This window comes from Crinia signifera, chromosome 4 (assembly GCF_055691185.1).
Source record: "Crinia signifera chromosome 4, ASM5569118v1, whole genome shotgun sequence".
Classification (NCBI taxonomy): domain Eukaryota; kingdom Metazoa; phylum Chordata; class Amphibia; order Anura; family Myobatrachidae; genus Crinia; species Crinia signifera.
This window is the reverse complement of record NC_139220.1, coordinates 27,943,442-27,965,229: the sequence shown is the minus strand read 5'-3', so window position 1 is coordinate 27,965,229 and position 21,788 is coordinate 27,943,442. Positions and strand designations below refer to the sequence as shown.

Sequence of the window (21,788 nt, the reverse complement as noted above, 5' to 3'; positions counted from 1 at the left end):
TTATCATGGTCTGTCACCAGCTACCTGTATAAACACTTGCAACCCTCTTCTGGCTAAGGCTCACAGCGTGCTTTTCTTAAAAGAAGTACCATTGTTTGACTTCTCTTTCCTTCCTGTATAACGTGGGAGCCAGTAATAGTGGAAATAGAATGAAAAAAAAAACCAACTTTCATATTATTTCCCTTTTCTATCTTCTTTAAGTGAGTTTTGCTAAAGTTTTTATAGTGCGAGCCTCAATACCGCAAACTCTTCAACCCAAAAATGGCAGCTTTGGAGCACTGCAAGTGAAATTGGCCAATCGCTAAACATCAGAGTTTTCAAAGGCACCCACATAACCAAAATCTTACGCCTTTGGGATAACTATATTAACACTCAATCACCCGATGTGGAGAGACAAATTTACATATTCTTTAAACGCACATAGAGGTACTATTGTACTTCTGCTATGACATCTTAGCGGAAAACGGCGAGTGGACAGTGTAGACTCGATGCTCTTCTTCTCCTTTCTTTTTATCTCTTCCTATCCTCTTCTTTCATTTCAATTTTTTCCCTCTCTTCCTTGCATGCATACACTCCCAACTTTAATCTACAATTATACAAACTCACCTCACCTCCTTACCAATTTCCCCTTCTTTCCCTTCCCACTACCCCACTTTGTCCGTATCCTCCCTACATAACCACCCTCACCCTAATCCCCCTCTCCCAATATACACTTTATATAATGTTTGACATTTACAATACCTTTAAAAAAAATAAAATAAAAACTCAACTTTCTTTAGTTTACAGTTACCATCTTTAATACTTATATACATGACCAAAAATATATTTCACATGGGCCCTTATTCTGATTGATGCGGATATTCCCGAATTCTTACGGTGCGGTCCGCACGCCACGGTGTGCTGCCGCGTGCGGCCATCGTCCGTAGAAACGCCCACATGTCCTCCGCATTCGGACGGACTCACTCTTTAAGAACAGGGCGTGTTTACGGACGAAATACAAACCATACGTGTGCGGGTGAAACACTCCGATTCTGCACGGTATTACAGAGTATGCACGGGAATCCCGCATCCAAACGGATGGCAAGCGGTGCTTCCGCACGGAAGCGGTGTATTTACGCCAAACTACAAACTATTATGTCTATTCTACAATACATCACATGACCCACTTATTCAATTACCTATCCTCATACAAAAATGCCTGTTTGGAATTGGAATCAATTAGATGCCAATATATCCTTACAAGCATGCCTAACACATGCATTGCACACATTAACCCTTACAGCAATTGAAGTGCAATGGTTTCAATTAAAGCACTGACAAGCGTCCTATTAGTGAGTAATGAGTAAAGGAGTCGATTGTATTGGGTTCAGGTGTTAATGCTTGTAGTCATTAGGCGTTCCGTTCGGCTACCGCAAGACCGAGTGGTTTCCGCAAAGCAATACTTGACTTATGGACACCGCACATTTCTATCGGTTTTGGTCGCGTGCATTCGGAGTGCTATCCGAATGTACGCCCCCCAACATAAGTGTACTCCCCCGTGTCCGCCCATGTTTCCTCCCAGTTTTTCCCACTTTGAAACTACGCCCATGTCTCATTCCGCATGACGCCCATAATACGCCCATATTTCAAGACTGATTGCGGGGCACAGTTTTGTACGGGATTTGCACGAACAGGTACGGAGTCAATGCGTGGCACATGCGCGTGGCGTTCTCCACGCATGCGCAGACGCCGTAAAGACGCTATCCGAAAGTATGCGGAAAAATACGCATCAATCAGAATAAGGGCCCTTGTGACTTTCTTTTCATAATATACAATGGCACAGATGTATTAAGCCTTAACAAAAGATAAATGCAAGGGTGATAAGGAGAGATAATCGTCCAGCCAATCACCTACTAATTGCCATGTTAAGGCCCCCATACACTCGGGCGACTTGTCCTAAGGATTTCCCCTGAGCTTCCCCGGCAGCTCCCCGGGGGAGCTTGATAAGATTTGGCACTTGATGTGCCATTTTTTACATGTGATAAATCGGATGCGATTTATCACATGTAAAAATCCGGGGAGCTGCAGGGGAGCTAGCAGTCCGTGGGAGCGGGGACCAGTCCGGGGAGCGGCAGGAGCAGGCTGGGAGTGGGGACCGGTCCGGGGGAGCGGCGCGAGATGTAGCGGCGGCAGGCGGGGATTGCGGCGCAGTGCAGAGCAGAGAGACCGGGGGCGCGGAGGGAGGATAGAAAGAAATCCTATTAAAAAGACTGGGCGCCGCTGATTGGCTGGGAACTCAGCCAATTAGCGTCCGCCCAGTCTTTTGAATAGGATGGTTTCTATTCTCCCGCTCGCCGTGGGGACCGCAGAGCAGTGGGAGAATAGAAACCATCCTATTCAAAAGACTGGGCGGCCACTGATTGGCTAAGTTCCCAGTCAATCAGCAGCCGCCCAGTCTTTTGAATAGGACTTATTTCTATTCTCCCGCCGTGCCCCCGGTCTCTCTGCTCTGAACTGCGACGCGGTCTACGCTCCCTGCCTGCAGCTACATCTCGCACCGCTCCCCCGGACAGGTCCCCACTCCCAGCCTGCTCCTGCCGCTCCCCCAGACGGCTGCACATGATTTATCTTATGTGCAGACCGTCCGACATCCAAATCTGATCCGATGCGCACGGGACCGCGCATCGGATCAGATCAGATGTCATACCGTACGCAATTTGGCTAATTTCACCCGATTTCTCGGCCCAATCCTCCAGAATCGAGTGAAATCGGGGCCAAGTCGCGTAGTGTATGGGGGCCTTTACAGACTGTGTTTGAAAAAAGTCAGTAAGGAGCTGATTGGCTGGACGTTTATCTCTCCTTATCACCCCTGCATTTATCTCTTGTTAAGGCTTAATACATCTGCCCCATTATGCATAATTATAATAACATTTGCAGAAATAGATACTGTACAAAAGTTCAATACACATCAGAATATACAGAATATATATATATATACAGTGTGTGTAAATAGTGAATAGATAATAAATAGACTGATTGGTTGCTATGGGCAACATCCCATCTTCAATAGAACTCCCATCTTGGTAAATTTCCCCCGTATTAATAAATACCACATTCATCTTCACAGAACAACCTGTTGTCACTCTTTAATTAAAACATCGAAACCTGATGACTGTAATAACATTTAATTATTTAAGGAAATAATTCATTCTAGAAGATTCTGTCGCAGATTCATTGTATGTCTGTAACTTCTTACCCAAAGGCTGATGAAATTAGCAGCAAGCAATGTAGGTTATACAGGACTATGAGATCATTAATTATGGCCTTGGAAAGAGTCCAAGGTATGTTGGTGACTCACAGTCACATGATCTCTTCTGTGTAAACACTGTGGAGGAAATGCACTGGATATGCTGTAGTCTGTAGGAGTCATTATATAAGTCATGTGATTAAAGTAAATGATTATAGAACTCAGGCCTAGAATGACTCGGGTATTCCACCTCTAGAGGCTGATAGTGACTTGACAGATACCATTTAACAAATACCATTACATTGGGCGTTGTAGTTATGGTAACCAACAGGGAGTTGAAAGTGGGACATGTGCTCCCAAACACCGGAAAACAGGCAAAGTGGTTAAATCAATCTTTTACAAATTTAAAAAAACAATTGATTTTGTCTGTTTTCCAGCATTTGGGAGCGAATAGTTGATTGTCATATGCTCCAGATTCCAGACAGAGTGGACAGATAAATCTGTAGGTGTGTACCCAGCTTAAGATCAGCATTTTCAGCCAATCAGTAATTCAGCTGGTTACAAACAGGATCGGGTATGTTTTCTGTCCCCGAATGCAGCTTATTTGCTAAACTGCCGTATTCCCAGGATTCGTATTTTCGAATGGTGATGTCATCCGGAACGGGCTGCTGAGCGTACCGGCAGCCGAACACGACAACCATGAAGCATCGCACAGATCCGTCAGATTAAAAGAAAGGGTTCAAATTGAAAATAAATAAATAAATAAATTAAAAAAATGGCGTGGGGTCCTCCATGCTAATCATAACTGGCCCTGGGTTCTTTGAGCTGGGGCTGATTTTTCAAAATACGGAGGACCCCTATTTCTTTTGTATTTGGAACCAGGACTGGTCCAAGAGCCCGGTGCTGGTTCTTGAAATACAGGGAACTTCTAGTCCATTTTTTCCCCTGGTATATTTAGAACCAGCACTGGTACAAAGAGCCCATGGAGAGGGCAAGGCACTCCATACTTTAAAAAAAAAAAAAAAAAAGTATTGCACTTTTACACATAGTACTGTACGGATCTGACTCATCCGTACATGGGGGCCAATACAGGCCCATTTGTTCGGGTCCAAATTTGGCCCTGTGTTCAATGGCGGGAGTTTGCACACGTACATGCGTGAAGATGCGCTTGCGCAATCCCCAGGAGTGAGAATAGCTTCAGCGAGTTTCACACTCCAGAGGGAGGGGGCGGGGCTGGAGCAGGGAAACACCCCCAAAAAAAACATTGGGCATTCCAATGCATGGGAGGGCGCAGATGACATCACATGACATCTCCTTATTACCAATCTCCTCTGAGTGTGATCCCTACATCTCCTTATTACAAATCTCCTCTGAGTATGATCCCTACACCTCCTTATTACCAATCTCCTCTGAGTGCGATCCCTACATCTCCTTATTAGTAATCTCCACTGAGTGCGATCCCTACACTTCCTTTTTACCATTCTCCTCTGAGTATGATCCCTACGTCTCTTATTACCATTATCCTCAGAGTGTGATCCCTACGTCTCCTTATTACCAATCTCCACTGAGTGCGATCCCTACACTTCCTTTTTACCATTCTCCTCTGAGTGTGATCCCTACGTCTCTTATTACCATTATCCCCAGAGTGTGATCCCTACATCTCCTTATTACCAATCTCCATTGAGTGTGATCCCTACATCTCATTATTACCAATCTCCTCTGAGTGTGATCCCTACGTCTCTTATTACCATTATCCTCAGAGTGTGATCCCTACGTTTCTTATTACCAATCTCCTCTGAGTGTGATCCCTGCATCTCATTATTACCAATCTCCTCTGAGTATGATCCCTACATCTCATTATTACCAATCTCCTCTGAGTGTGATCCCTACATCTCATTATTACCAATCTCCTCTGAGTATGATCCCTACGTCTCCTTATTACCAGTCTGGTCTGAGTGTGATCCCTACATCTCCTTATTACCAATCTCCACTGAGTGTGATCCCTACATCTCATTATTACCAATCTCCTCTGAGTGTGATCCCTACATCTCCTTGTTACCAATCTCCTCTGAGTATGATCCCTACATCTCATTATTACCAATCTCCTCTGAGTGTGATCCCTACATCTCATTATTACCAATCTCCTCTGAGTGTGATCCCTACATCTCCTTATTACCAGTCTGGTCTGAGTGTGATCCCTACATCTCCTTGTTACCACTCTCCCCTGATTGTGATCCCTATATCTCCTTATTACCATTCTCCTGTGAGTGTGATCCCTACGTCTCTTATCTCCACTGAGTGTGATCCCTACTTCTCCTTATAACCAATCTTCACTGAGTGCGATCCCTACACCTCCTGATTGCCAATCTCCACTGAGTGTGATCCCTACGTCTCTTATTACCATTCTCCTCTGAGTGTGATCCCTACATCTCCTTATTACCAATCTCCTCTGAGGGTGATCCCTACATCTCCTTATTACGAATTTCCTCTGAGTGTGACCCCTACATCTCCGTATTTTCAGTCTCCTCTGAGTGTGATCCCTACACCTCCTTATTACCAATCTCATCTGAGTGTGATCCCTACATCTCCTTATTACCAATCTCCTTTGAGTGTGACCCCTACATCTCCGTATTTTCAGTCTCCTCTGAGGGTGATCCCTACATCTCCTTATTACCATTCTCCTCTGAGTGTGATCCCTACATCTCCTTATTACCAATCTCCTCTGAGGGTGATCCCTACATCTCCTTATTATGAATTTCCTCTGAGTATGATCCCTACATCTCCTTATTACCAATCTCCTCTGAGTATGATCCCTACATCTCCTTATTACCAATCTCCTCTGAGTGCGATCCCTACATCTCCTTATTACGAATTTCCTCTGAGTGTAACCCCTACATCTCCGTATTTTCAGTCTCCTCTGAGGGTGATCCCTACATCTCCTTATTACCAATCTCCTTTGAGTGTGATCCCTACATCCCCTTATTACCAATCTCCTCTGAGTATGATCCCTACACCTCCTTATTACCAATCTCCTCTGAGTGCGATCCCTACATCTCCTTATTAGTAATCTCCACTGAGTGCGATCCCTACACTTCCTTTTTACCATTCTCCTCTGAGTATGATCCCTACGTCTCTTATTACCATTATCCTCAGAGTGTGATCCCTACGTCTCCTTATTACCAATCTCCACTGAGTGCGATCCCTACACTTCCTTTTTACCATTCTCCTCTGAGTGTGATCCCTACGTCTCTTATTACCATTATCCCCAGAGTGTGATCCCTACATCTCCTTATTACCAATCTCCATTGAGTGTGATCCCTACATCTCATTATTACCAATCTCCTCTGAGTGTGATCCCTACATCTCCTTATTACCAATCTCCTCTGAGTGTGATCCCTACGTCTCTTATTACCATTATCCTCAGAGTGTGATCCCTACGTCTCTTATTACCAATCTCCTCTGAGTGTGATCCCTGCATCTCATTATTACCAATCTCCTCTGAGTGTGATCCCTACACCTCCTTATTACCAATCTCCTCTGAGTGTGATCCCTACATCTCCTTATTACCAATCTCCTCTGAGTGTGATCCCTACGTCACCTTATTACCAATCTCCTCTGAGTGTGATCCCTACATCTCCTTATTACCAATCTCCTCTGAGTGTGATCCCTACATCTCTTATTACCAATCTCCTCTGAGTGTGATCCCTGCATCTCATTATTACCAATCTCCTCTGAGTGTGATCCTTACATCTCCTTATTACCATTCTCCTCTGAGTGTGATCCCTACATCTCCTTATTACCAGTTTGGTCTGAGTGTGATCCCTACATCTCCTTATTACCAATCTCCACTGAGTGTGATCCCTACATCTCCTTGTTACCACTCTCCCCTGATTGTGATCCCTATATCTCCTTATTACCATTCTCCTGTGAGTGTGATCCCTACGTCTCTTATCTCCACTGAGTGTGATCCCTACTTCTCCTTATAACCAATCTTCACTGAGTGCGATCCCTACACCTCCTGATTGCCAATCTCCACTGAGTGCGATCCCTACATCTCCTTATTACCAATCTCCTCTGAGTGCGATCCCTACATCTCCTTATTACCAATCTCCTATGAGTGCGATCCCTACGTCTCTTATTACCATTCTCCTCTGAGTATGATCCCTACGTCTTTTATTACCATTCTCCTCTGAGTGTGATCCCTACATCTCCTTATTACCAATCTCCTCTGAGTGCGATCCCTACATCTCCTTATTACCAATCTCCTCTGAGAGTGATTCCTACATCTCCTTATTACCAATCTCCTCTGAGTGTGATCCCTACACATCCATATTACCAATCTCCTCTGAGGGTGATCCCTACATCTCCTTATTACGAATTTCCTCTGAGTGTGACCCCTACATCTCCGTATTTTCAGTCTCCTCTGAGGGTGATCCCTACATCTCCTTATTACCAATCTCCTTTGAGTGTGATCCCTACATCCCCTTATTACCAATCTCCTCTGAGTGTGATCCCTACATCTCATTACCAATTTCCTCTGAGTGTGATCCCTAAATCTCCGTATTTCCAGTCTCCTCTGAGTGTATACATACAAAAAAACATATTCTTTCAATTCTTTTGCCCTTTGTAAATCCCCCCTATCCTCTGAAATAGTTCTGACGGGTTGGGATCATTTGGTCTATTGCATTATGGTAGAAAGTCATTAGGTCGAATCCATTAGGTCGACATGCTAAAAGGTCGACATGATTCTAGGTCGACATGGGAAAAGGTCGACATGATTCTAGGTCGAAAGGTCATTAGTTCGACAGGTCATTAGTTCGACAAGGTCATTAGTTCGACATTGTCTATGTCGACATTCACAAGGTCGACATGGGGTTTTTCACTGTTTTTTTACCTGAATGTCAACAGAGTCGACATGGACACAGTTTAAAGTGCACTGCATCCCCTCGCATCGCTCGCTGCGCTCGCTATGCGTCGGGCACGGTGCCTCGCTACGCTCGGCACACTATTTTATTCTCCCACCACGCCCTAGTGGATGGTAGGGCATGAAATACCGCCTGTTGGCACATGTTGGCTCAAAAAACAGTGAAAAACTCCATGTCGACCTTGTGAATGTCGACATAGACAATGTCGAACTAATGACCTTGTCGAACTAATGACCTGTCGAACTAATGACCTTTCGAACTAGAATCATGTCGACCTTTTCCCATGTCGACCTAGAGTCATGTCGACCTTTTAGCATGTCGACCTAATGGATTCGACCTAATGACTTTCTACCATAATGCAGTAGACCAAATGACCGCATCCCGTTCTGACTGATATACTGTATCTGACCCTGCGTAGTATCTGGGCTACATAATTTGCTACTGTGTCAGGGTGAGGTATTTCCAATAATAAATGTGCCAGTCTGTCATTGTCTGTAGGGACATAGCAGCGAGTATATATAACATGACCCTGCTCTCACTGCTGTGACTCAGCCCTAACACAGCAGACTGCAGGATAACAATACAGGCTGTAATAACAACACAAGGCCAAGTTACATGTGATCATGGGAGTGTCACATGACTATGAAAGCAAAGGGCCCTTCTAGGTGGTAAAACTTTCCTATTGTCACATCAGCCTTATGTAATAAAACATGACGTTACCATTACGTAGCACAGGCTCTGTTTGTGGCCTACCATGACTACGCAGCACCAGTATAAGCTGTTATTGCCATTCACGGGCTATAAAACCTCCAGTATATCTTCCAATTATACATATTTTACATGTTATTTCACTGTTTTTTTCTTCCTATGCTTATAGTTAAGAATTAATTTAAAGTGAAAAAAATTAAACTGCGGCAGGTATGGTAACGATTTGCATGTTTGTTTTATTAAAAAATATTGCAAAATAAAAAATAACCCTGAAAAAAATGATTTAAAGGGGATGCATAAACACTAGTTTCTTTTCTCACTGCATTGCTCACTGCCTGCTACCATATTTATACGTTCAGCATTCAGTCCCCCTCCCCCGGCACCCGCAGCGGACGCTGTACCGTACCGCAGGGAAACCATGTGATGCAGCACTATGCTGAATTACGTACAGCCTGTACGTAATTCAGCATAGTGCCGCATCACATGGTTTTCCTGCTCCCCAAGCAGCACTATGCTAATTGCGTACAGCGTCCGTGGCAAGTGAGGAGCCGGAGGAGGGTAAGTATAGGCCATCCATTTTACCCCCACTATCCACGTCATACCCCCCGTATCCACATTGGCGTGGCGTTGATATCATAAAGTGTGGCGCGTCCCCTCGCAGGGCTCATCACGCTTCGGGCTTGGTGGCTCGCCACACTTTATAAGATCAACTCCACACCGACGTGGTAGTGGGGGTATGACGTGGATAGTGGGGGTAAAATGGCTGGTCTATTCTTACCCTCCTCCGGCCCGGGCACCGCGGTGATCCCCGCTGGGATCCACGGTGACTCCCCCGCAGTCGCATTCAGTCCTCCTGCTCAGGCACTCGCCACGGACCCTGTATGCAATTAGCGTAGTGCCGCTGGGGGAGCAGGAAAACCATGTGATGCGCCGCCAGCTGCACTACGCTGAATTACGTACAGCGTCCGCTGCGAGTGCCGGAGGGGGACTGAACACTGCCGCCGAGAAGTGACTGTCGCTACCTCTGGGGAGTAACCGTCGCTGCCGCCGGGGAGTCATCGGGGATCACCACTTGGAGGAGAGTAAGTATAAACCACACCACCCTGCTCCCAGTGCTGCCTCCTGTATTATCACGGCGCCGGCTACGCTGACAACGTAGCTTAGCCTATGTTCAAAACGTAGCGTAGCCGGGCGCCCTGATAATACACCTGAAGTACTGAGGGCAGTATGTGGAGTGCATCATTGTTATCCATCTACAGCCTATATGGGAGTTTTTACATTTTTCCTGTATTTCCTTAATAGGTTTCAATGGATAGAACACGAACATATGAATTATTTCTTGAACCTTCTAGATAGAATATGAGTCGTTCCTCACGCACCCCCCTAGCTGTACAGGAACTCCCTTCTTTGTTTTGCTAGCTCATAGTGACATCACATAACTGGGAGGGCGTGGCCAGCAACCAAAGTCAGAAGGCGAAACTTTAATACAAAACAGCTATACAATGCTAGGTGGGCGTGACCAGCCTAGTACAGCAACGATGTTCACAGTGGGCGTGGCTAGCAAGGGAAAACATATGGGCGTGGCTAGCTTGCAAACGAACGCTGCCGCTATGTAGGCGTGTCCAACTGCAGACCCGTCCTCTCTGCTGCCAGTGGGCGGGGAATTTCCCAGAACCAGCGCATATAGATGCGGGGACTGCGTCACAGCTGGATTCAGTGACAGTGACAGTCGCAGCGATATCGTGTGCTTTGTGCGACTTTGTCTACCGATTATTCCTGCTACGACATCATCCTTCTCCACCGAGCGGACGGGACCGGGACGCTGGCAGACATGACGGTGACAGTGAAGGCTTACCTGCTGGGCAAGGACGAGAACCAGAAGGAGATTCGCCGCTTCACGCTGTCCGAGAGCCCCGGGTGGGATCGCCTGGCACGGAAAGTGACCGAGGTCTTCCCAGGCCTGAGAGCCGGAGGCTTCCAGATGCTGTACCGGGGTGAGTGGCCTGCCTGCCTGCCTGCCTGTCTGTCTGCCTGCCTGTCTGTCTGTCTGTCTGTCTGTCTGTCTGTCTGTCTGTCTGTCTATCTATCTATCTATCTATCTATCTATCTATCTATCTATCTATCTATCACTGTCCCCTAATGTGTAGCTGGCCCTGGGCACAGGGTTGTGGTGCCCAGGGCCAGCTAGAGCTAAAAGGGGCAGTGCTAGATGACCTACCTGGCCTCCACTATATAATGTCACCCCTGCCTGTAGCTCTTATTATGGCCTATATATATATATATATATATATATATATATATATATATATGTATTCTAGCATTTTGCATCTTCTAAAACCCATTCAGTGCCTCTTCCCTGATGCTTCTAGCACAGTGTGGTGCGCATTTCAGTGCTGATATATAGACCAGACCTGTGCTAGAAGCATCACAGCAGAGAGTGACACCCAAAGCAGGGACAAGGAACTGCACTGGTTTTGAAAGATGCATGGTGCTAGAATGAATGTTGATATTGTCACATATATACAGTATTACCAGAGGGCTCTGCTCAAATGAGCTTACAATCTATTGTATAGAGACGGTTAGAGTGAGAACGTTGTTTCCAACTACAGCTATTTGCCTTGCTCGCTCCTACTGTACCCCTAAAACTTGTTGTATGGTATGTATGTATGTATATACATGGCCCTTATCACCCCCTGTCCCCACATCGGCCACTGAACAAGCTTGTTCTTTGTGTAGTAGGTACATACTGTACTTGTTTCCTGATACTTGGATTCTGTGGCGGAGGTCTTGCATCTGTCCTTAATAAGCACAGATAATGTTACAGGTGTGTCCTTATTCATGTATCCTTAAGGGGTAACATAGAAACTTTGTCACAGGGAGCAATTCCCAGACTTTTGTACAGTATTTAGCATCTGTAACCCATAACTACATAGAAAACCACTTCTAGCGACTGGGAAATTAGGATTAATATTTGGTCACAGATTATGGACAACGCTGGATTGGTCCTTAGCCTTTTACAATAGGTTAGCGCCTGAGTCTCATGCAGTTGCTGAATGCGATGGCAGTGTTGATGTCCGCGTCAATGGCGTACTGCCTTTGGGCCAGATTCTCTAAGCTTCAAAAGTGATAAAATAGAGAGTGATAAACAGCCAGCCAATCAGCTCCTGCCTGACATTTTTCAAACACAGTCTGTGACATGGCAGGTAGGAGCTGATTGGCTGGCTGTTTATCACTTTTGAAGCTTAGAGAATCTGACAATTTATCTGTATTGTCACCAACTGGGCTGTATGGTGTTGCCTGAGGATAGGTGTATGTATGGATGTATGTACCTATGGTAATGCAGGTGAGGTTTATTCCCACTGCTGCTCAAATACTGCTTATGAAGGGTGCGACCAGCATGTTACCAGTATATGGTTTTAATATACTATGTAATAAAAAGAAAAACCCTTGCAAATATTGGGGAGCACAGTCTGTAGGGTAAGTAATAGACCTGGTAAACAGCTGTATTTTCGTTGATAATTGAACTGCAGATTTTGTTGGTTTATAACAACACAGAGACGCCCAGCCAGAGGAATGTGCCCTTTGTACTGTGTTTATGTGGTTATTAGGTTTGGCAGAGGTTAGCAGTACTAACAAAGGTAATTCTGCGGAGCCCGGGCTGCCCTTCTCAGTAATGGCGATAGTTAGTGGCAGGGCTGGTTAGTTGCAGTGATTAGGGGCCTAGATGCTCCTCTAATTCTATAGCTTTCTTGTGTCTTATTTTTTTTCCCTCTGAATCCCAAGTTCAGTCCTCCCAACGACTATAAAGTTCTTCCATTGGGACCGCTGGGTTGTCGCTGACCTTCAGCTAGTTAGATGTATTATCCAGGTTCCTGTGGCAGTATCAGATGTGAGGGCTCCTGCCAGTGTCTGTGCCTGCAGCCAATGACACTTGTGCTGGGAATATGCAATATTAATCCAGCCGGATCCTGGTAACGGTGTTGGTTACAAGGAGAGGCTGGCAGCTTGTAAGGGAAGGAGGTTTATGTAAGCTGCTTAACACCCGGAGGTGAACATCTTGGTTGTGTGGAGGTGAATGGCACAGCGATCCTGTTACACTGCCGAAATAGTGGGGAGATTTAGTTACACATGTACGTTAGGACGTGATCATGTGACGCTGATGTGCGATAGGATGTGATCATGTGACGCTGTAGCAGCCAATGGCCATAGTTGTCTCTAAGGGTGCCCATACACTTGGAGAAAGAAGTCTCCCGACAGTTTTCCATGTGGCAGGATCGCATATAATCGCTTGCGATCCCAGCAATTGCTGCGGGATCCGATAAATCGACATCGCAGGCCTGTGAATCAGTTGATGTGATTTGACACTTTTCATCCGATTTAGCGGACCGGTCCGCCAGAATCGGATGAAAAGTGCACAAATCACACTAATGTATGGGCACCATAACACCTGGTTACTAATTAGTTGGCACTTCTATTGACGGTGAAAGCGACTATTATTTAAGAGGGGTATCCAATCAGCCCTGAGGAATTTTTGGCCCCCCAAAAAAGGTCTGGCTATCACAATTTATGGGCGATGGTTGTTATTACAATATCCAATTAGAGGCCGTTTTTATCTCATGAAAATACATGGGATCTGGGATAAGTTACCGATCCTATGTGTTATCACCGCCTGGTGGCTGCATGTCTGATAATGATGATCGTGAATTATCTGAAAATCCTTTCCGTTAGTCATTCACATGTGATCTGCCCATCATGTAATGGCTCATGCGTACGGTTCGCAGTATGCATGCACAAGGCCGTCATGTAATGGCTCATGTGTACGGGTCGCAGTATGCATGCACAAGGCCGTCCTGCTACTTTTACTGAACGCTGGCCATTTGCAAGATGATTGACAAGAAGGAGGCATCTGGGGGTGGTAACCTGTCGGTTTAGTGGGTGTGCTTGAAAAATGTAGGTGTGTCAGAGAAACCGCTAGGAGTGTCTGGGAAATCACGTCCGTGACATCCGCTCCAGGCCCGATATATAACTTCTTCCATCGCACCTCAGAGTAAGTCGCTGGCTACTCTGATTTATACAATTATAGTGAATCTGCAGCCGGTTATGAGTTTTCCCTGCAGCTGTGCAAACTAGCTTGTCATGCTCTGCATACAGGCTGGGTGTGTAAGTAAATACGCATGGAAAATATTCAAATCTAAAGTATACTTGTATACATGCAAGGAACTAGTTGTACACAAGAGCAGGTGTGTGTTACGTGGAAGAACGAGTTGTACAAAAGAGCAGGGGTGTGTTAGGTGGAGGAATAGTTGTACACAGGAGCAGGGGTGTGTTAGGTGGAGGAATAGTTGTACACAATAGCAGGGGTGTGTTATTTTGAGGAATAGCTGTACACAGAAGCAGGGGTGTGTTACGTGGGAGAACTAGTTGTACACAGGAGCAGGGGTGTGTTACATGGAGGAATAGTTGTACACAGGAGCAGGGGTGTGTTACGTGGCAGAACTAGTTGTACACAGGAGCAGGGGTGTTACATGGAGGAATAGTTGTACACAGGAGCAGGGGTGTGTTACGTGGAGGAATAGTTGTACACAGGAGCAGGGGTGTGTTACGTGGAAGAACTACTTGTACACAGGAGCAGGGGTGCGTTACGTGGCAGAACTAGTTGTACACAGGAGCAGGGGTGCGTTACGTGGGAGAACTAGTTGTACACAGGAGCAGGGGTGCGTTACGTGGGAGAACTAGTTGTACACAGGAGCAGGGGTGTGTTACGTGGAGGAATAGTTGTACACAGGAGCAGGGGTGTGTTACGTGGCAGAACTAGTTGTACACAGGAGCAGGGGTGTGTTACGAGGCAGAACTAGTTGTACACAGGAGCAGGGGTGTGTTACGTGGAGGAATAGTTGTACACAGGAGCAGGGGTGTGTTACGTGGAAGAACTAGTTGTACACAGGAGCAGGGGTGTGTTACGTGGAAGAACTAGTTGTACACAGGAGCAGGGGTGTGTTACGTGGAAGAACTAGTTGTACACAGGAGCAGGGGTGTGTTACGTGGAAGAACTAGTTGTACACAGGAGCAGGGGTGTGTTACGTGGAGGAATAGTTGTACACAGGAGCAGGGGTGTGTTACGTGGAAGAACTAGTTGTACACAGGAGCAGGGGTGTGTTACGTGGAAGAACTAGTTGTACACAGGAGCAGGGGTGTGTTACGTGGAGGAATAGTTGTATACAGGAGCAGGGGTGCTCGAATCCGAGCTATATTGTTGGCATGTATGGATATGGCCTCTGAACAATATCGTTAAGGGTGTATTCACTATATATTTTTTCCAGGTTCTGATTTCTTATAGCGTGTACCCAACTTTCAAGAGAATTGAACCTTGCTTTATGATTGTCTCACTCACACAACTGTAACTTCTGTTTCCAGATGAGGAGGGAGATCTGGTTGCCTTTTCTACTGACGAAGAACTGAAAATGGGCCTCGATATGATGACTGAAGGGGTTTTCCGTCTCTACGTTAAAGGTATGTACCACTGAGAAGATGTAGCACAAACCTTGCAGTGTCTTCATTCATTGTCACGTGGTTTTATTTGTTATCCAGACCCACGTGCTGTGTCTGACCCGTGTACTGTACTTTGAAAGTGAATGTAAATTCATATACGATTCCTGCTGCAACTCCTTTGTAATGTAGCGTCTACATGCTAGAACCTTGCTTGTTTTTTGTTTGCAATACGTTCATTTCCCTTGCTGCAATCACCCGGTCTTTATTCCGTCCATCGCTTTATTCCTAGAGCGGAGAGAACTGAAGCGCGATCACCGCTCACACTGCGGACAAGAAAATGGGCAGAACGTGGTCCATCCCAATGTGACCTGTGACGGCTGCGAATCTCCTGTGGTCGGGAACAGGTACAAGTGCCTGATCTGTCCGGATTATGACCTGTGCAGCTCCTGCGAGGGAAAAGGCATTCACCAGGAGCACAACATGATCATGTTCCCAACTCCTATCGTAAGTATCCGCTCTGTGTACTGCCACATACAGTATAGAGCATGGGACTAGTACCTTACTATGCTGAGATCGGGAATGTGAGAAATGATTCCAAGGGGTAAATAATAATGTCAGGGGTTGCTGGAGGTGCGGGCGGGATTTTAAAAGAAAGTGCCATGATTCTTAAAGTAGCAATCATTTACTAGGAGGATGATTGCCGCTTTAACTGATCTGACCATCTGGATGTCCACTACATCCCGTCTGGGCACTGACGTGTAGCGGTGGTACATACGATGAGCATTCTACATGCATATCTGGGATGTGTAAACAGTATTTGTCTGTGTCGCTTCTAATGTATATTTTCCTCCTCAGCCCTACCCTCGTGGTTGCTGGTACCGCAAGAAGCACCATGGCATGCCACCTTTTCCATGGATGCATGATTGGGGTTTCCATGGCAGAGGACACCACTGGCAGCACCCTCATCAGACACCTGGAGCAGGGCCTGCCCCACAGAATCCATCGGCACCAGCGGACGGTAAGTGCCTAGCCTGTAAGAACTGCTTCCTGTCCGGTTATATGGAAATCCGGTGCATGGTACATGGATACTGGATGCATGTGCTATTGCACTATGTGCATGGCACCCAATGCGCTTATTCAGCTGTATGTGGCATCCATTCGCCTCCTGGACGGAGGCTGGGGGCGCACAGAGGCTGGGGGCAGCCCAGCAGCTTACCGCGGTGCTGGGCTTGCCCCCAGCGTGTTGGACGGCGTTGCGGGGGTGATGGTTGGTGGGTTTCCCGGTGCTTGGAGATGATGTCATCTCTGAGCGCTGGCTCAGGGCCTGAATTCACAGGCGTCGCCTACCCGGCATAATGCCGTGGGACACCGGTGTAAAAGGGAACAACTGCCGGGTCACATCCGGGTCCAAAAACTTCACCCATGTATCTGCTTCTAGGTTCAAATGATAGACCTACAAACAGACACACTAAAGCTATACACTTATACGATTTGGGCACTTTTCACCTGATTTTGACGATTCGGGCTGAACTGGGTGAAATTGTAAAATCTTATGTGCGTAACATCTGACTTCCGATCTGATGCACAGTCGCGTGTGCAACGGATTGAAATTGGAGATCACTACGGTGGGAGCCCAGCGGGCAGTTGGCAGGGTATCACACACGCGACAGGCATGTGATACCTTGCATAAGTGTATGGGCACCTTTTATACCTGCATCCAATTCTGCATAGTCTGCCGTTCTTGTGATACACTCTGTGAGAACACCCCATTTACCTGACTTCAGTCGTAAGTGTAGATTCCACTGTAACGAGGAGTCTACCACTTTTACACCAAACTTCCGGGTCGCACCCGAGTTTTTGGACCCGGATGTGACCCGGCAGTTGTTCCCTTTTTACACCGGCGTCCCCCGGCATTGTGCCGGGTGGGCGACGCCTGTGAATTCGGGCCCTGAGCCAGCTCTCGGAGAGGACATCATCTCCAAACGCCGGGAAACCGTCAACACCGCAACGCCGTCCAACACACTGGGGGCAAGCCCAGCACCGCGGTAAGCTGCTGGGCTGCCCCCAGCCTCTGTGCGCCCCCAGCCTCCGTCCAGGAGGCAAATGAATGCCGCACACAGGCATCCATTCTCCACCTCCCAGCCTCCACTGCTGTCTGCATAGTACCGCAGATAGCAGCGGAGGCTGTACGCAGCCCCTGCCCAACCTCCGGGCACTGTGGACCCGGAAAAGGGTCCCTAAATTGGATAACCGGGTTACCCATTTACACGGCCCCTGACTCCGGGGAAGCCCTGTGTCCGACCCTGAACATTTGCCGGGTTGAACACCGGGTTACAGGACCCGGGTTATTTTTTTTTTCCCCTTTTACACCAAGGCCCAGACTGGAGAGTCAATAATCCGGGCCGTGGCTCTGGTGTAAAAGGGGTATAAATTGTATGTACTTGCGTGTGCTCTGTTTCAAAGCATGTGCAGTAGGATCCGCTCCACAAACAGGCGTATATTCTCCTCTGCTGCAGCACCACCGTATACCTATGTACCACTTGCAGTGGCATAAGGCCTAGTCACCCATGCAGTAATATTGGTATCTGATCGCAAACAAAGCCTCCGCTAAGTGGTATAATGATGTGACTGGGGGCTACAAAACAGTGGTAGCATCTGACGCTGTGACCACTAGAGTCCCAATATAAGGAGCCTTTATAATAATGTAGAATTGGGGCAGATGTATTAAGCCTGGTGAAGAGATAAACTGGAGATAAAGTGGAAGGAGATAACGCACCAGCCAATCAGATCCCAACTGTCATATTTCAAACACAGCTGATTGGCTGGTGCGGTATCTCTTCCAAGTTATCTCCACTTTATCTCCAGTTTATCTCTTCTCCAGGCTTAATACATCTGCCCCATTGTCCTTGCCCATAGTAACCAATGTGACTTTTTTATACACTACAGCAGGTGCATTTTCACAGTTAGAACTTGTTAGCTTGCTGCAATAACTGGTACTCCTGTAACATATGCAATGAGCCATGGGTTTAATTGTTATACTTTATTTCCCCCATCTAGATGCCTCTGCCAGTACCTCGGAGCCCTGCCAGAATCCGAACGTCTCTTTCTTGCAGAACATAGGAGAGAGTGTGGCGGCCATGTTGAGCCCTCTGGGTAAGCGCATATACTGAATTTTGGGAGATAGACGGTCTTGTAGTTGGGATGTAGAATGCCCCCCCACCAATCTAGGTCTTAACTATAATGTACATGACCTATTGCAATGTCCCTTTGCCATAGCTCACCGATTGTCCAGGGATAGTCTTGGCATTTGTTAGTTTAAGTCAGGGATGGGGAACCTTCGGCCCTCCAGCTGTTGTTGAACTACACATCCCAGCATGTCATGCTACAGTTTTGCTATTTGGTCATGGGATGTGTAGTATAACAGCTGGAGGGCCGAAGGTTCCCTTCAATGCTTTAAGTTTAACTTGTAGTGTGCTTTGAGGGAGGGACCATGTGTAGGACTCGTTCTCTAGTGCGGTTGCGCAAGTCTACAGGAAAATAGCCGATACGCCATTTTCCTGGATGAATAGACTAAAGCGCTGGCCTTCATAGAGGTAAGTATAATTATATGCCCCTCACCATGGACCCATTGGCCTGTGTGCACTTATTGTACAGACGCCAACGGTGTGCCTAATTCCTTCAGCTGTCAGATACAAAGAGCCAATATTAAGGAATTGTCAGCGACCCTAGGAATCTGGTCCCGTTTACCTGACAACACTTTGTGGTCTTTGCAGGGATTGATGTGGACATTGATGTGGAGCACGGCGGAAAGCGCAGCAAGGTCACAAACCCACAGCCCCAAGGTTCCCAACCAAACAGCACATCCTCGCCCCCAAACCCCCAGAACAAGGAGACCGGATCTGGAGACAACGCCGAGGGCATGGACACAGACCACATTGATAAACAGATGAAGAATGTATCTCTGCATTCACCTGTACACTGCGACAACGTAAGTTCCCCTATTGCTGTGTCTCTGTTCTCTGACTCATTCACGCAGCCTCCGGCACTGCCTGTAGCGTCACATGTCCTCTGCCAGCTGGTTATTGCGTTCATGACCCATAAGACCTTTGAATGTATATAACACCATCGCTTCCTTAGTGGTTATAGAGACCTCACTGACGTCAGTGCTTTGGGTTCTTCAAGAGACTGGAAATGTTGACTGTACATCGATGCTAGATGGCTATATACACAAACCGATACAATGTACTGAGGAAATGTTGCAGTGCGCTTACACCCTCCTTGTGTCTGCCCCTGCGTCACCGTGACCAGGTCGGAGTCATTACTACCCATTTAGTGGGTTTGTAGTATTAATTGAACACTCAGGCCCCTCCCTTACAGCTACAAAGGGTACAACCCTGCAGTGCATAAGTAATGGCACGTTTATATCCTCCGTAGGAACAAGGCGAACAAAGCAGCAGCAGCGTTACCGGGGGCGACGATGACTGGACTCATGTCTTCCCCAAAGAAGTTGACCCTTCCACTGGTGAGCTACAGTCCTTGCAAGGTGACCAGACAGATGAGCCGTGTGCGCTGGACCCAGACAGACCAACAAATGCACCCACAGGTCTAAGGGAAGCTGCGCTCTACCCACATCTTCCTGCAGGTAATCCTATGTATAGAACACACTAGAAGCCTGTGTTGTAAGGGCGCATTCGCAGCTGGGGGAACACTTCTTCTAGTGCAAATGAAGCTGGGCTGAAGATCCTTGTTGCTCTCTAGATCTAGAATTTCAAGGGGTGACGATTAAAGTGCAGATTCTGAAAATGATCTGTCTAGTACATTTTAGAAAATGTTGCATTATGGCCAGGACTAATTCCACAACAGGCGGAGAGCCTGGGGTATACTTTATACACGTTAGGAATTGAGAGAATATTACTATGTTAACCACCTTTTATACCCCTTTCACATCGCACAAATAACCCAGGTTAAAAGAAATCCTGGGTCCAACCTGGGTCCTGTTCACATTCTAGGGAGGAGACAGCCTCCTCTCCAGCTTTGAGATGACCTGGCGTGGCTAGGCTCCGCCCCCTTTCTGACATCAGCGACACTGCTAATTGCCAGGTCACTGCGGGGTGCTCATCTTGCAAATACCGGGTTGCTCCTGGGATGGACCTGTGTCTAAATTCTGGGTGCGACCCATCATAGGCAATGTGAAAGGAGTATTAGTGCTACCCCTTCCTGACCCTTGGCATTTGCACCAAGGGTGGCGCTAGAACAAGCCCCGCCTACACCAGTGACCTCACATCGTCCCGAGAACAGGCTAATACAGACTCTAGAGAAGCAATGTCATGTAACCTTACACTGTTCCTAATGTGTCTGTTTCCTCCCCTTACAGAAGCGCACCCTCAGCTCATCGAGTCTCTGTCACAGATGCTGTCCATGGGGTTCACAGACGAAGGCGGCTGGCTCACGCGGCTTCTGCAAGCAAAAGAATTTGACATCGGGGCCGCACTGGACACCATGCAGTCAGTGCGGCATCTGCCCCGTCCGTAAACCTCATCATGCCCATTATTTTATGGCCTCTTTTCTAACCGCCTCTTATATCCGCCTCTCCTTACTAGTTAATGGCTGATTTATACACTGTGGGAAATCTTATTTGTTAGGGCCAGTATTCCAAAAATGAGCTGCAGGGTTACTTCTGTAATCGCCCATATAGCCTGTTCTGAGATCAACGTTGTGCTCTGTGATTGTCCCGAAGCGATAACACTGCCCACCTAGCCTTCCTGTGTCACTACACATCCCAGCATGCTCTGCTGGAACATCTGCAGCAGTTACAACCAGGGGCAGCATACCATCTACCTGTAATACATAGGCAAGAAAATAATTCCTGCCCAAATATAAAAAAAATACTAAAGTAGGAGCAATCTGGATTATAAGAATATAATTTTTGCGTCATGCAACAACATTACATTTTTTACTGAATTTTTTTTTTTTTTAAACAACTTTTTAATCTAAAATAGCCGTTTAGAAGCCGAAATATTCAACATATTAATCTGTCGGCATATTAGAGTATCTCAGCTTCCATTCTACGAGGCCTCTCTATAGGTTGTTGTCATATATAGAGCAGATCTATTTCCACAGTGCTAATCTCTTCAGATCCTGTCTGTAATGAATCCTGTGACTATTCTGTAATACTCTAAATGTGTCCAAACAACTCGTAATTAAACGTTTCTGAGCATCACCTATGACTCCGGTTTTGGTTTTCTCTCCAGGGAAACTTATTGTGTATTATGTATCCATGGTTACTAGATAAGAGATTCAGCAAAAGGCAGGCACTGTCATGGCAGCCGTGTAATGGGCTCCTCTCCTTGTCTGTCTGTTCTCAGAAAGAACCAATACCACTGGCCCATTGTACCATTCTCCTCTCATAATTGGAGTTTAGGGATTTTCTGTTATACTGG

At 46.6% G+C, this 21,788-nt stretch overlaps 1 protein-coding gene across 1 annotated transcript; it reads left to right on the top strand.

The window, feature by feature from the left end:
- Window positions 1-10,510: 10,510 nt before the first annotated feature.
- Window positions 10,511-21,568, top strand: SQSTM1 (sequestosome 1). Its single transcript, XM_083181479.1, has 8 exons — window positions 10,511-10,853; window positions 15,274-15,369; window positions 15,638-15,852; window positions 16,204-16,366; window positions 18,406-18,501; window positions 19,122-19,336; window positions 19,783-19,990; window positions 20,723-21,568. Exons 1-8 carry the CDS (start codon window positions 10,691-10,693, stop codon window positions 20,878-20,880), a joined length of 1,314 nt encoding a protein of 437 aa, XP_083037605.1. The 5' UTR covers window positions 10,511-10,690; the 3' UTR covers window positions 20,881-21,568.
- The last annotated feature ends 220 nt before the right edge of the window (window positions 21,569-21,788 follow it).

Bases quoted from the DNA above. Each gene is read 5' to 3' on its own strand.
- SQSTM1 (XM_083181479.1), top strand. From the start codon at position 10,691: ATGACGGTGACAGTGAAGGCTTACCTGCTGGGCAAGGACGAGAACCAG. The intron at 15,853-16,203 runs GTAAGTATCCGC...TTTCCTCCTCAG, and splicing joins TCATGTTCCCAACTCCTATC to CCCTACCCTCGTGGTTGCTG. The intron at 18,502-19,121 runs GTAAGCGCATAT...TGGTCTTTGCAG, and splicing joins GGCCATGTTGAGCCCTCTGG to GGATTGATGTGGACATTGAT.